This window comes from Gallinula chloropus, assembly GCF_964237585.1.
Source record: "Gallinula chloropus genome assembly, chromosome: Z".
NCBI lineage: Eukaryota > Metazoa > Chordata > Aves > Gruiformes > Rallidae > Gallinula > Gallinula chloropus.
Genome location: NC_140089.1, coordinates 80,550,338 through 80,566,155, shown reverse-complemented (window position 1 = coordinate 80,566,155; position 15,818 = coordinate 80,550,338). Strand labels below are relative to the sequence as shown.

General features: G+C 43.4%; 1 protein-coding gene across 1 annotated transcript in view; it reads right to left on the bottom strand.

Annotated features, from left to right (window-relative positions):
* The window catches only part of UBAP2 (ubiquitin associated protein 2), a 128,789-nt gene that overhangs the window by 65,244 nt on the left and 47,727 nt on the right, over positions 1-15,818 (bottom strand). Inside the window, exons 9-13 of the mRNA XM_084277975.1 lie at positions 13,720-13,772; positions 5,711-5,778; positions 3,472-3,661; positions 2,547-2,748; positions 985-1,259 (exon numbers count right to left, since the gene is read on the bottom strand). Of these exons, the coding sequence (XP_084134101.1) occupies positions 985-1,259; positions 2,547-2,748; positions 3,472-3,661; positions 5,711-5,778; positions 13,720-13,772 (788 nt within the window). The remainder of the gene's footprint in view (positions 1-984; positions 1,260-2,546; positions 2,749-3,471; positions 3,662-5,710; positions 5,779-13,719; positions 13,773-15,818) is intronic.

Here is a 15,818-nt window from a genome sequence, read left to right as displayed (position 1 = left end):
CATCTTCTCTGCTAACTAATCTACAACATCCCCCCAGTTTACATCACAAATCAACTAGATTCTTGTAATTTGAATTTAATTCATTGGTTCTGAGTCCTGGTCTGGAGCTGATTGAAGTATCATCCATGTTCATCCCCCTTCAGCCAACATTCATCTTGTGGCTACCAAGTCAATCCAAAAATCACTTGGCAACAGTCATTTTCCACAAAAAGCAGTCAGGTAAGCATTTTAAAATGACATCACAACTGAATTTTGGACCTAAAAACTATCCAGCTTGAGATTTCCTGCTGAATAAACAACAAATATAATGTGGTCTTTGCCCTCCTTCTAACACACAACTTAGATATAGAACTGAATCACAGAATTGTTCAAGTTGGAAAGGATCTTTAAGATAGAGTCAAACAATCAGTTCAACACCGCCCAGTCTGCCACTAAGTGCCCTCAGCACCACATCTACACATCTTTTAAATACCTCCAGAGATGGTGACTCCACCACTTCCCCGGGAAGACTACTCCTGTGATTGACCACCTTCTCAATGAAGATAATTTGCTAATGTCCAGTCTAAGCCTTCCCTGCACACCTTGAGGCCATCTCCCCTTGTCCTATGGCTGGTTACTTGGGAGAAGAGACCAGCACCCACCTAGCTACACCTTCCTTTCAGGAAGCTGCAGAGAGCAATAAGATCTCTCCTGAGCCTCCTCTTCTCCAGGCTAAACAACCCCAGGTCCCTCAGCTTCTCCCTGTCAGATGTGTGCTCTAGACCCTTCACCACTTTGCTGCCTTTCTTTGGAAACACTCCAGCATCTCAATGTTTTTTCCTTGTGGTGAGCGGCCTCAAAACTGAACACAGTACCCCAGGTGCAGTCTCACCAATACAGGGGTGACTCTGTCACTGTCCTGATCCTGCTGGCCACACTAGTTTCAGTACAAGCTTTTGTATGTTTTTACATTTGCTAAGTACAAGCCACCACTCAATTACCCACCTTGGATGCTGGAGCTATTCTCCGTCTGGGTGGTTTTATCTGTTTCTGATGAGTCTGATGGGCAGTCACTGTCTGGTTATCCACAGCCAGAGTGGAGAGCTGTAACATTTTGCTAACAGCAGTAGACGTGTTTACTGGTGATGGCTCTTGGAGTTTGACCTGGGAGGAGAAAGACTCCAGCCCAGGAGGAGCAACAGGAACTACCTGTGTTTGCTGCTGCTGTCTCTGAGTCAGCTGGCTCAGAACTGGAGATGGTTCAGGCTGGGATTTAAAGTCTGGTCAGCATTGAGAAAAAGAAATAGCAAAATTAAAGCTTTAAACTCTGCTTTTAATGCTTCTACGCTTTATAAAAGAACCTGGGAAACTTGGTATGTTGGAGAGCTACATTTTATAGTATTTCCAAGTCTCCTTCAGACATGACATGAGTTCCACACTGAACATTACCACTGCAGTAATAAGGCCACCATGTGATGCTCTCTGCAAGTTTCATTGCAATTAACTGTGCCAATAAAGTGGGATTACTTCCAAGGGGTCTGGTGATGTAATTGAGACATATTATGAGTTAGGATTTCCTGCCTCCCCTACACAAGGGAACATTTTCCACACAAATAGGAAGTCATCTACCACCTCAATCTGGCTGAAAGTCAAGAGATGCTGGACACAGGGTTAGGTTTTTTCACCAAGTGTTCACCTTTCATATTTTTCAGGTGCTGAAAGCCAGGGAGTGGCTCAGAGCACTAGACAACCACTGTAAGAGACCCACAGCACTTCCAGTGTAAATGTTTTTTAATTCAACTGGTAAAGTGCATTAGGAAGCAACTTAAAATTTAGTAAACATTCTTTCAGAATTGCTGTGTGTAAAAGATTATAACCACTACCAAATTAGCTGCTTATCTATCTAGAAACATGAACACATACACACAAGATAAACTCTTCATAGTGAGAATACAGCCAGGAACTACATGGCAGAAAAACAAGTTTGTGCCATTTTCACTGTTTATATTGATTTTACTGAATTAAATGAAAACCCCATATAATTATGAGTAGACAAAATGGGCAGGCTGCATCATTCTCAGCACACCAGGGAAACACCGAGATGTGATGCATATTATGAAGAAATTATATACTACTCATTCAAGAATCATCTAATGGTTAAATGATTAAAATTTTGGAGGAAAAAAGTATGTTACAACCTTATACACAGCTAGGAGTGGCACAGGCATGATGAAAGGAAGTATTTTCCAGGATTTGTTGAGAAAAAGTCATAACAAACTTCCACTTCAATATTCAAGTGCATTAAATCAAAGATGTCATTACATCAAGGTTCAACAACCTCTAAAGATGCAATGACATTTACAGATAGGCTTAAGCCTATCAAAACTTGTTATTTTGTCTATTACCAGCAAGAAAGCGTAACTCTTACAATATTGTAATCAACTGTACTATTAGGATTACATTTTTTAGAAAAAGGCTTTCATTAAGGCCCTTTGAAACTGTCACTGGCATTATGAAATCTTACAGAAAGAGAGAGAAAGCCCTGACAAAGCACTTACTGAACTGACCAAGGACTGATGACTGTGTAACAGCTGGTTTCACATCCCAGGATGAAGTGGTGGTCGCGGTAGTGATGGTAGAGCTGCTCTGTTGAGAGGTAAACTGACCCAACCCCGGAGATTTCAAATGGCCCAAGATCTGTGATCCAGCAGAGTTTGTCAATTTAGAGGATGATCCCAGTTCTCCAAAGCCAGAACAAAGAACTGCAGACTGACAGAAGAAAAACAAATAAACAGAATTAAGAGGGGAGGGTGCGGAGTTATGTATTTAATTAATAATTTAAACTTAACCAGAGGACAATGCCTACAGCTGCTGCTTTGCATCACCTGAAACCACTTCATCCCTGGATTACTAAAAAACAAACAACAAAATATTCAGCAGTTGTAACATGTGGCCAGATCCTCTCTATCACACCACTCTCACCACTGATCACAACAATGCTGTTTTACTTGCACCCATGCATCTCAAAACAGCATGTATTTACTGACAGTGGAACTGATGTTTGGAGAATAAATGTAAATGCCCTATTCCAATCCCTCACAACTGACTTGGAAATAGAGAGGTTTCCACAAAAAAGCAGTCAGATACATGGCTGGAAACAACACACCATAGCTTTCTGGCACAGAACTCTTCACTATAAACAAATTATCTCATCCGAAATCAACATGCAGCAAATGCATCTGGTATCTACTAAAAAAAAATCCATTTAAACATCAGTGCTTCACGTAAACCAAGAAACAAGTGCTTAGAAAAAACAGGGGGGGAAGTAATATTTTGTGTGTGAGACAGAACAGAAATTACAAGTTATATTCCTTCAATATCTGCATCCAAATTTTACAAATATTGAAATATTTCATGAAATGACAAGTCCTGGAAAAGTTACTTAACCTGAAATATTTATTCATTGAGATTATTTAGGAAGCATAATTTTACCAGACTTTGAGGAGAGTAACTGTTTACAGCACTGGAGCTGCCAGTTCCTGATGTCATCTGGGTGCTGTGCTGGGAGTTTGTGAAGACTAGGGCTTGGCCAAAAGTCTGCTGTTTGGGAGCCTCAAAGGAGTTTCTTGCCGTCTGCTGCGAGGAAGTCAGAGGTTTCTGAAGCAGTGACGCCAAGTCAAGGCTGTAAGGAAAAAGCAAAGTTTGGCTGGAATAAACATGATGATCAGGATGTGCTGAAACTGAAGAAAGCACCATCGACACTAAAGCTGCTGTACTGGCCACAGAACTATTAACAATTAGTGGTCTTCTCAAATATTGCTTGACTGCCATGAACACAGAGACAGAATAGAGGTTTTTTCCAGAAAATAACATACTGCTACCTGTAACCTTCCACTACACTTAGAAGATAGTCTTTGCACTCCCTTCAAACATTATCAAATCTACAAAATCATGTATCACATAAATGAACTATATGGTTAATACAACCAAGTAACCAGAGACAAGTTATAAAAGATACAGAATCTTTAAATGGCTCCTGCCTGCAAGCCCCTTAGATGTAATGCTTTGGGTTGGAAGGGACCTCAGATATCATCAAGTTCTAACCTGGCCTTGAACACCACCGGGGAGGGGGCAGCTACAGCTTCTCTGGGCAGCCTGCTCCAGTGCCTCACCATCCTCAGAATGAAGAATTTCTACCTAATATCCAATCCAAATCTACCCACTTCCAATTTAAAACCATTCCTCTCATCCATGGCCTTCTAAAATGTCTCTCCCCAGCTTCCTTGTAGGCCCCTTCAGGTACTGGAAGGCCACTGTAAGATCTCCCCAGAGCCTTCTCCTCTCCAGGCAGAACAATGCCAACTCTTTCAGCCTGTTTTCATAGGGGAGGAGCTTCAGCCCTCCAGTCATCTTCATGGCCCTCCTCTGGGCCCACTCCAACAGTTCAATGTCCTTATGTTGGGGACTCCAGAACTGGACAGTACTCCAGGTGGGGTCTCAGAAGAGTGGAGGGGGAGAATCACCTCCCCTGACCTGCTGGCCACACTGTTCTTGATGCAGCCCAGAATACAATTGGCTTTCTGGGCTGTGTGCACACATTGTCAGCTCATGTTGAGCTTCTCCTCCACCATCACCCCAAAGTCCTTGTCTGTAGGGCTGCTCTCTATCACTCCATCTCCCAGCCTGTATTGATGAGAAGGATTGCTCTGATCCAGGTTCAGGACCTTGCACTTGTCCTTGTTGAACCTCATCAAGTACACACAGGCCCACTTGTCCAGCTTGTCCAGGTCTCTCTGGATGACATCCCGTCCTTCTGGCATGTCAACTGCACCACTCAGCTTGGTATCATCTGCAGAGTTGCTGAGCGTGCACTTAACCTCACTGTCAATGTCACTGATGGAGATATTAAATAATACCAGTCTTCATATGGAGCCCTGAGGGACAACGCTTGTCACATTGAGCCATATGGACATCAAGCCATTGATGACTACTTTCCAGATGCAACCATCCAACCAATTCCTTATCCACTGAATAGTCCACTCATCAAATCTACCTCTCTCCAATTTAGAGAGATGTGTCAAAGGCCTTGAAGAAATCCAGATAGATTACATCCATTGCTTTTCCTGTATCCAGCCACCCCATCACAGAAAGCAGCCTACATTCACTGTGTATCACACTCAAAGTCACTCATGCAGCAGTTGAGTGAATATACGATGACATCTAACTTAAAAGAGCAGCACAACAGAAATAAAAGCTGTTTCTCATAAAGGAGGCAGTTAACTAAAAATACCACAGATTTACAGATTCGTAGGGGTTGGAAGTGACCTCTGGAGATCATCTACTCCAAACCCCCTGCCAGAGCAGAATCACCTAGAGCGGGTTGCGCAGGATGGAACCTCTCCAGAGAAGGAGACTCTACAGCCTCTCTGGGCAGCCCATCCCAGAGCACTGTCACCCTCACAGTAAAGACATTCTTCCCCATATTCTGATCTCATGCTATCCAAATACTGAACTTGAACCTGCTCTCCTGAGACTTGAGGCTAACACAGGCAACTAATTCCCTATCAACAGCAGCCGTGCATTTGGTGAAGACAACGACCAGCAAAGGAAGGCAGCAACTGCCATATTTTTGGTCCCCTAGTTTTAGTCCACATTATGTATGTGCAAGTAACACTGCCTCACCAAGCAGAAGGTTTTTAAGGTATCAAGAAACTGTAGAAGAAGAGCTTACCTCTGGCCAGAAATCACGTGATTCTCAGTTGGAACAGAAGAAGCAGTGAAGACTTTGGTTTCTGAAAGCTGAAAAAGAGTTGGGGAGAAAAGTATTTTAATCACACACGTATTCACTCTTCAGTGCTGCAGCACCTGCAGAAATTCCACCTTGGCCGTGCACTTTGGAGATTAAAGACAAGCTACCATTAAGAAGTTATGCTGCAGCTCTGCTTGAAAAGATAAAAAAAAAAACATATTCAAACTTCAGCAAAGTGATCTCCACAGAATCCAGTACCAACTTAACTGAAGTGTTAGGAAACCTGATCGACTGAACACAATGGTATACCAATGTAACTACATCAGGTCAAGCAACTTCAGTTTCACTGAAAAATATAGGAGTAGCAAGTAATTAACATGACAACTGGTATATCATCAGTGTAAGTTTACCTTGTGCAGACATAATTTAGGACTCCACAGAGCAGGCCTGTGAAGTCTTGTTGCAGGAATCTAGCACTCTGCACCACTCCCACTCATTTCACGTACCCCTGATGTGAGCTGATGTGCTCACATCACCCGTGAAGGCAGCTCACACTCAGGTGTGCACAGCAAGGTAGCATCAGTGGTCCCTTACTGGCATCTCTGCTGGGGTTGGCAGTAACTCTTAAGCTAGCTTCATGCAAGCTTGAGTTCAAAAGCAATGATAAAGGGAGAACCACATAATGCTAATGCCAGTATAACCAGTTACACCACCCAGAGAGGGAAACTGCACTGCTGTTGCAATGAAGAAAGCAGCACATGTAGCTGGGAAGGGGAAGCTGGCTGCTTTGGGGGTAAAGGGGGTGATCTTGTTTTGTAGAGGGGGGTTGTTTGCACTTTTTCGTAGTAACTTTTATTTTAAAAATAAAGTTAACAGCAAAAACTTACTAGAGAAGTTTCTATTCATTTCTATTTACAGGAACACTTGCAAACCAGAGTATGTCTTAAGCCAGCACAGGTTAGATTTGATGAAATAGAGATATGCACGTGTAATGGTTGTATTTTAAATTCAATTTGCACAAGATCACCCTTAACTGCTTTGGTGTAGCTTTGTATCTAGACAACTATCAATGGGGGCCCAACTTAAAAGCCTGTACACTAATGCACAAAGCATGGGGAACAAGCAGGAAGAGCTGCAGGTGTGCCTACAGGGCTATGGTATCATTGGCATCACTGAGATGTGGGGGATGGACCTCATGGCTGCAGCATAGGAATAAATAGATAATAAACTCTTTAGGAAAGACAAGCAGGAGAAGAAGAGTTGTCCTCTGTATCAGTGACCAGCTGGAGTCAGTAACTCCTCCTGGGGATAGATGAGGAGCTGCCAGAGAGCTTATGGGTTTAGGGTTAAAGGAAAGGCAGGGTGAGGAGACATCATAACAGGGTTATGCTACAGGCCACCTGACCAGGAAGACCAAGTGAATGAGGGTCTGCATAGACAGATAGCAGTAGGTTCACAAGCTATGGTCCTCATGGGGGACTTCAACAACCCCAGGATCTGTTGTAAGGACAACACAGCAGAGCACCAGCAATTAGAGGTTCCTGGAATGCACTGGTGGTAACTTCCTGTACCAAGTGGTACAGCAGTTCATGAGAAAAGGTGCTACACTGGACCTGGTCCTCACCAGAGAGGAGAGGCTGATGAGTAACGTGAAACTCAAGGGCAGATATGGTCACAGTGACCATGAAATGACAGAGTTCAAGATCCTCATGACATCAAAGAGGGACCACAGCAAACTCACTACTCTGGACTTCAAGGGAGCAGACTTTGACCTCTTCAGGGATCTGCTTGGCAGGGTGTTACAGGACAAAGCCCTGGAGGGAGGAGGGCCCAAGAAAGCTGGTCAGTATTCAAGAACCATCTCCTCCAAGCCCAGCAGCAGTGCATCCCAAGAAAGAAGGCAGCAGGCAAGAATGCCAGGAGGCTTCCATGGATGAACAAGGACCTACTGAGGTGGAAAAAGCACGTCTATAGGGAGTGGAAGCAAGAACAGGATAACTGGGAAGAATACAAAGCAGCTGTCCGTGCAGTCAGGGCCAGAAAGGAAAGTTAAATCCCAGACAGAATTAAGTCTGGCCAGGGACCTAAAGGGGAACAAGAAGAATTTCTACAAGTGCATCAGTCAAAGAAGGAAGGCTAGGGAAGATGTGGGTCCTCTCCAGAAGGAAACTGGAGACCTGGTCATGAGGGATGCAGAGAAGGCTGAGGTGCTCAGCAAGTTCTTTCCCTCAGTCTTTACCAGTAAGAGCTCTAGCCACACTGCCCAAGTTGCAGGGAGCAATGGCAAGAACTGGGAGAAGGCAGACTCACCCAACGGTAACTGAAGATCACATCTGAGGCCATCTAAAGAACCTGAAGGTGCACAAGTCTATGGGACCCAAGGAGATCCATCCTCAGGTCCCACAGGAACTGGTGGGTGAAGCTGCTAAGACACTATCCATCATATTCAAAAAGTCATGGCAATCTGGTGAAGTTTCTGCTGACTGGCAAAGGAGAAACATAACCCCTATATTCAAGAAGGGAAAAGAGATGTCCCAAGAAACTACAGGACAGTCAGACTCACCTCTGTGCCTGGCAAGATCATGGAGCAGATCCTCCTGAAGGCTCAAAGGCACACAGACAATCAAGACAAGGTGATTGGTGGTAACCAACATGGCTTCACCATGCCTCAAAAACATGGCAGCTTTTTATGATGGAGTTACATCAGTAGATAAAGGAAGAGCAACTGACAATCTGTCTGCACTTCTGCAAAGCACTTGACACTGTCCTGCATGACATCCTGGTCAAGAAGCTGGATAAATATGGGCTTGAGGGATGAACTACCTGCTGGATAAGGAATTGGCTGGATGGTTGCACTCAGTGAGTTGCAGTCAACAGCTCAATGTCTGAATGGAGACCGGTGACAAGGGGTGTTCCTCAGGGATCAGTACTGGGACCAGAACTGCTCAGTATCTCTGTCAGCAGCATGGACAGTGGGATCAAGTGCACCCTCAGCAAGTTAATGGGTGACACCAAGCTGGGTGGTGCAGCTGCCACACTAGAGGGAAGGCATGCCATCCAGAGGGACATGGACAAGTTTGAGAGGTGGGCCCACGCCAGCCTCATGACGTTCAACAAAGCCAAGTGCAAAGTCCTGCCCCTGGGTCAGCGCAGCCTCAAGCACAGTAACAGGCTGGGTGGAGAATGGATTGAGAGCAGCCCTGCAGAGGAGGACTTGGGGGTCTGTCAATGACTAACTCCACATGAGATGGCAATGCATGCTTGCAGCTCAAAAGGCCAACCACGTCCTGGGCTGCATCAAGAGAAGCGTGACCAGCAGGCCAAGGGATTCTGATCTTGTGAGACCCCATCTAGAGTACTGCCCAGTTCCAGGGCCCCCAAGGACACTGAGATGTTGGAGCATGTCCAGAAAAGATGATCAGAGGGACAGAGCACCTACCATACAAAGACAGGCTGAGTTGAGGTTGTTCAGCCTAGAGAAGGCTCATGGGGGACCTTATAGCATCCTTTCAGTAGCTAAAGAGGCCTACAGGAGAGATGGGGAGGGACTTTTTACAGGGGCATATAGCAACAGGACAAGGGGGAATGGCTATAAACTGGGAGAGGGTAAACTTAGACTAGGTATAAGGAAGAAAGTCTTCCTGTGAGGGCAGTGAGGCTCTGTCACAGGCTACCCAAAGCTGTGGCTGCCCCCTCCCTGGCAGGGTTCAAGGCCAGGATGGATGGGTTTTGGGCAACCTGGGCTAGTGGGAGGGCTAGTGTATCCCAATATGCCCCCCACAGCAGGGGGCATATTGGAATACAATGACCCCTAAGGCCTCTTCCAACCCTAACCATTCTATGATAAAGAATTGCTGACCTATTCAAACACTTGCAGAGAATCCCTTTAAAATGTGGCAGCTGAATATAGCTCTTATAGGAAATGATGGATTTTTAACTGCATATATTGCTAGCAGCCCAGTTTAAAGGACATCACAGACATGAGCCAATTTCATCTGCCATGCCACACGCAGCTCTACTGAATGCATCTATATCCCTGAACAGTCACCTGATTGGGATCCTCCATCCTCCTGGCTCTTGCTCTTTACACATTCATAAAGATTAATGAGGTCACCCCTCAGTCTTCTCCAGCTAAAGAGGCCCAGCTCCCTCAGCCTGTCCTCATAAGGAAGATGTTCCACTCCTTTCACCATCTTGGTGTCCCTGTGCCAGGCTCTTCAAGGAGTTCTGTGTCCTTCTTGAACTGAGGGGCCCAGAACTGGACACACTATTCCAGGTGGGGTCTCACCAGGGCAGAGCAGAGGGGGAGAAGGACCTCTCTTGGCCTCTCTCCTCCTCCCAGTACAACATACTTTAATCCCATCTCTCTGGAACACAACTCCACAGTGCTCAAGCACGTTTCCAATCACAAAGTCTGTTTCTCTATTGTTCAGCTGTTTCCCCACCACATATATTATTTTAGAACAACATGTACTGGGCTTTTGGTAGTGTTACAGGACTCCTGCATTGCATGACACAGGGAGGTCAGTGAATGGCACGAGCAGCAGCCTATGGTCTGCAATCCCTTGTTTAAGTACTCCTTGTAGTGTGAACAGTTTCATACAGTCAAAACACTGATGAATCCTGAAAACAAGCAAATCGAGGTACCTGTGGAGGTCTGTGACAATGCAAAGGCATACTTCACATGAGAGAGGAAATATTCTCTTCAAGTAAACCATCATGCAAAATAAGTCCTCAGCTACCCGCTCAGATACACTGAAGTTTACACCACACCTCGTGGCAAACTCACTGCCACAAGCTCCAATCAAGCACCTAATTCAAAAGTCTGGTGGGATTACAGCATCTGTCAAAACACCTGCTTTGTGCAGCAGCAGCTGAAGTTGTACTACACAGAGGTATTTAGTACTTCTTAGAAGAAGTACTACCAACTCCTAGCAAAGTTATTTACACTGACCATACGCTACAAATCTTTCCCTGAGGCTCTGGCATTTTCCCAGAACCAAGAGAATGGTTGTGAAGCGTTTGCAAGCCTCAGCCTCACAAGGGTATTTCCTGCAGTGAAATGCCTGTGCTTTTCAGCTCCTGTTCCTGTGATAAAAATCATTCTCTTAATCATCAAAAAGACAATACATTTAACAGCTCCTGTGGCCAGTCGATAGGTAAGGAGAGAGAACAGGGAAAAAAAAATACTCCAGCATCCTCCTAGTAACTCAACACCAATACATCAGAGGTGACAAAAGTCACATTACTGTTTCAATATGCTGAAGTTAAAGAAAATAAAACAACTTCTCCTGCTGCTTCCTAGTAAAGAAAACATTCCCACTTATTTTAAGTGTTGCTGCTGTTTCAAATAAAAACTATCACTAACAACACAGCACAACACTTCATCCACTTTAAGGCAATTGGTATGTATTCTCTTTCTCCCCTTCTGTAGTGAAAATTTATGTTCTTCACCCAGAATATGATCCCAATTTTAACAGGAAAATTCAGGGTCTTCTGCAGTAACTCAACGTTTGACTGGTCCTTCATTGTCCATGCTCTGAATGTCCCTTTAGCAAAATAGAACCTATTTTCACTGCAAATAGTTTCCACTCTATTTAAGAGCATGCTGACAACCTGCTACACTTGCTCAGTGCTTACTACTGAAGATAAAAACCATACAGGACTATTAGATCAGAAAAATCAAATGATTCTCAGCTGAAACAATATTAAACTTCACTCACCTGCTCACACCTTGTATCTGGCAGCAAATACATCAGCTTTCTGGGGTTACTTATTAGTCATGCTGCTAAAATTGTTTATTATACATCTTAAATGTCTAGCTCCCTTTTCCAGCCACAGGTTCATATTATGCCTTTGTCTGCTAGACTAAAACTGGAGCTCATTATAGGCTAATAATATGCTTTTCAGATTGGGTAAACTAGAAGTCTCCCTCTCAAGGACCTCTTCTACCAGTAAATAATTTTCATCTATTTCCCACAATTTTTGTTTTGTAAAGGCAATGAGTAATTGGATGCAGTACTTTAGAATTAAGTTCATGAGCATATGAATATAGAAAAATAAACCAAGAATGATTAAGAGACAGGAAAGAAAGCCTGCAGGCCAAAAGGCTTATTTTCACCTCCATGAGATCATGCTGAGCTGTTCATCTGTCATCACACATCACAATCCTCAAGATTTTTCAGTTGCTGCTCTCCAAAAAACAGACCCCTGTTCTGGAGGTGTGTCTTTAATCTTCTAAATCAAATGGGCACTTGGCTATATTAGAAATTTTTTCACTTGAAGAGGTTAAGTGTAGTAGAGGTCCAGAGTCCTCTGCATGGCTAGCTTGATTTGAATTGCCATTCCAATATTCTTATTATGTTTTTATTTCCTACTCATTGATAAAGACACTAGATGGCATCTGGCCTGGGAATGGATTCCTTTATAGCCCTCCTAGAAATGTCCATGTGCAGTTAGGGTCCTCCTGTAAAAGACTGGCCAAAATTTGCAAGGCAGGTTTTAACCCACTTCATGTGTTTTGTCATGTGATTTACTTTAGAATGAATGATGCAGATCAAATCTCTCACAAGAACATACTCTCTCCTCACACTTAACTCCTAACTTAGATAAACGCCCAGGTTGATTTGAAGTGGACCTATCTGCCATGAAACCACACTGAATGGCACAAGATGTATGCTGCCCCTTTTTTTGATTCATCTGCTTTTAAAAGCAAACCATTTTTCTTTTACTTCTTCCCCAAACATGCTTTGGGCTGATGTGTCTGCAGCTCACCATTTCATTCACTCTTCCTGAACATCAGCACATGAACAACTTTCTCCTAGCTTACAGGGATTTTTCCAGGGCTCTAAAACTAATCAAAAGCGACAACAGACCAGAGATTTCATCTGCTGCACTTCCAACATTCACATGCAAGTTATGCAGGTTCAATAATTAATTTTTAAAGACATTACATCCCTAGTCACCATTGCTGAACACCCCTCCAATATTACTAATAATGTATTTTGGGGAGTGAGAAGCAAGGCCAGAAATTTTCACTGTCCTTAGCCCACCTCTAGCAGGTGCTGCAGAGAGAGGGCAGGTTTGAAAAAGATGCTAGCTTTTTGACCTCTCTTCTCCAAAGACACAGCCCTGTCATTAGCTGAGGGCAGAGGCTTCATATCTGCTATATGACATATTCACACGTTGCTCGGGATAGCACTGACATCCCACCCTATGGGAGAAGGCAAAAGGGACAACTTCCAAGACACTCACCTGAAAATAAACTTGAAATTATGGATACTCCTATAAAATATTAAAATCTTAGTTTCTATATTCATTTTTCTTGCTACCTCACTTGTTTTCTGAACTGCTTAAGCTTCAATACAGTAACTTAAAACCAAAACCCACAATTTTCACATGTTGATCACAAATGACAATTTTTTTTTACAGGCATGAAGATCCCTCTAACCTGATAAAAATGAGAGACAAAGTTGCTGTAGTACCTTAGACAACACATCATGATGCAGCAACAGGAGTGAATCAACTAAGTGCTCGCTTCAGCTTACTGCCAGATTATATTATGGAGTAGACTAAGTGAAACAATTATGCAGATTTCAAACAAAAAGCATCAAATGAAGAGTCTGAAGTTGATAAGCTTCAGCATTTATACATAAAAGTCTTGTGATATATGAGTTTAAATCCCTACACAATAGTAAGGGGAAGTACACAGTTAACACCCATCAGCATTGAGCAGTGAGGAACTGTACTTAATTTGGGATAAAACTTATCATTTTGTTACCTGTGTATTGTCCACCTCATCTAAGTGTTCTTGATTCAATTTTATTTTTAAAATAAGCTTATCTAAATATATATGTACATTTAAACAGGAATTACAGTGTGAAATATAGTAAGAAATACTGCATAAATATAGCAAAGTATTTTGGTTTTGAACACAACACAAAAACTCTGAAAAGGGTAACTAATCAGTCAGTCTAGAAAGGTACACTTACATCTTCATTCCAATCTTCTGCTGTCCAGTCTTCTACTGCATTTTTCCATGCCCCTATTGTAGTTTAGGGAAGGAAAGAAAAGCGTTACAAGGTAAAAGCACAGTATTTCAATCCTTCTGCTTCATAAACAACTCTGTTGTGTGGAACACAAAATGAGGAGATGGTGGTTGGAAACATGGGAAGCTCTACAAAATTGGTCTGCAGGTTTGAAATCTTGGGAAGTGAGTTCTTTTCTTTCCTCCTTTAATTTCTGATTTCAGTTTCAGGAGTTTCTCAGCCACTACAGCACAAGAGAGAATTTACATGAACACGTCTGCAACCAGCAATTAGTCACAAACATTTGAAGAACTTCTTCCTATGATCCCAGTGACAGTAAAAGGTTACTCAGCCTTCCCACAAGAACTCATAGTTACATACCCAAATCCACACAGAGCCTAAACAAAACACAACCACAACACCAACTGTGACATCCATAACCTACTTTCTACACATCTGAATTCCAGATCCAAGCTATGCCTCTGGAGTCTCCTTTCCAGCCTGTTAACTGTCTCCTCAGGGCAGAATCCCATCCTTTCACAGGGCAGTCTTGTTTTTAAACATACATAATCCCCATGACAGCAGCAAAAGAGTCAATAAGCTTCTGCTTCCCCTAACTTGTGGCAGAGCTTACTTGGCGAACACTGGAGCACAGTGCACAGTCCACAGCGCGTGGCAATGGGAAGATGACAGGAAATGATCCTACAGATGCAAAGACCTGATCCCTTCCAGAGGAAACAGCAGGCACAGACATGCAAGAGCAATAAAGGGCTGAAGGCCTTGCCCACCAGTGTCAGCACAGGGAAGGTTACCCCAGCAACAGCCAGAGCCTTCATTTAAACTACATAACCGTGAGCAAAGAAAACATCAGCAGTAAAGTTCCTGCTACCATGACCTGGAAGTACAAAAGCAAAAGGACTACTGCTTTAATAATCTCCTTTTACTTAACCAGGAACCCTCTGAGACATATTGATCCAGAAACAGGCCCCCAGGAGAGGGCATCAAATCCAGTTCATACGAATACCACCACTGCATCAACCCACTGCTCTGTACACCTTTACAAAGCAGTGTCTTGGGCCCAGGAGGGTGCAATGGCACTGATCCAACCAAACAGGCCTACCAGGAAGATATATATGGTGAAAAGAGAGGGGGTTTATACCTCCAATTCCAAAATTGCATGGTGGGTCCAAGCAAAGTAACAACCCACTTTGTGCTGGCTCTCTGGAGCAACAGAGAGATGCTTGAGACACCTGCTCACTATTTGCTAAACAGGCCCTAATCAGGAGGTTTCTCTATGCTGCAAAATATTGGGGCACTTGAAAAAAAAAACTAATCATCATATCTGAGCACAGCAAAATTACTACAGTGTCTCAAACATCTAGAGTAATCCACACATGGACACTGAAGTTTTAGAAAGGAAGAGCAGCCCAATGAGAAACAGTTGATTCTCCCTCCCTTCTGCTGACTAAGCCATGATCCCTTCCTCTGATATTTGTTTTTTAAAGAAATAGTTTCTTTATTTGCCCTGCTTGTATGTACCTCCCATCAGCAAGGCCTGTCTCTGTAGAATACAAACCTTGTGGTGGGGCCAGAACTCAAATAACAGAGTTCTGAGTCTGCTAGAAACACACACAAAAAGAGGTGAGACAAACTAAGACCAAACTCTTGAGTATCTCTCATTGCCTCTGGGAAACCAAACCTGCCTGCATAATGCTTGGGACATTTTTCTGAAATTCAATTGAGATGTGTACCTGTTGTTCCTACTTATGATGACAGTCCCATGCTTTCGTTCTTCTTAAGTACTGAGCACAACCCTTGACCCTTGTATTAGTTTACCCAAGCTGCTAAGATGTGTATTGTCACTTACTAACACCTTCCCTTTCCAACTCACCCATTTCACTGCTCTTCCCTACATTACACCCAATTCCCCTACACCCTCCTAATAGCTGGATTCTAAGTCTGATCTTGCCACCAGTGTATCCATTTCCTTTTAGCCCAAAATCCACCTTGGCATTACTGCAGCTTCATATATCCTCTTCCCACTCTTTACCCCTATGCCCTGC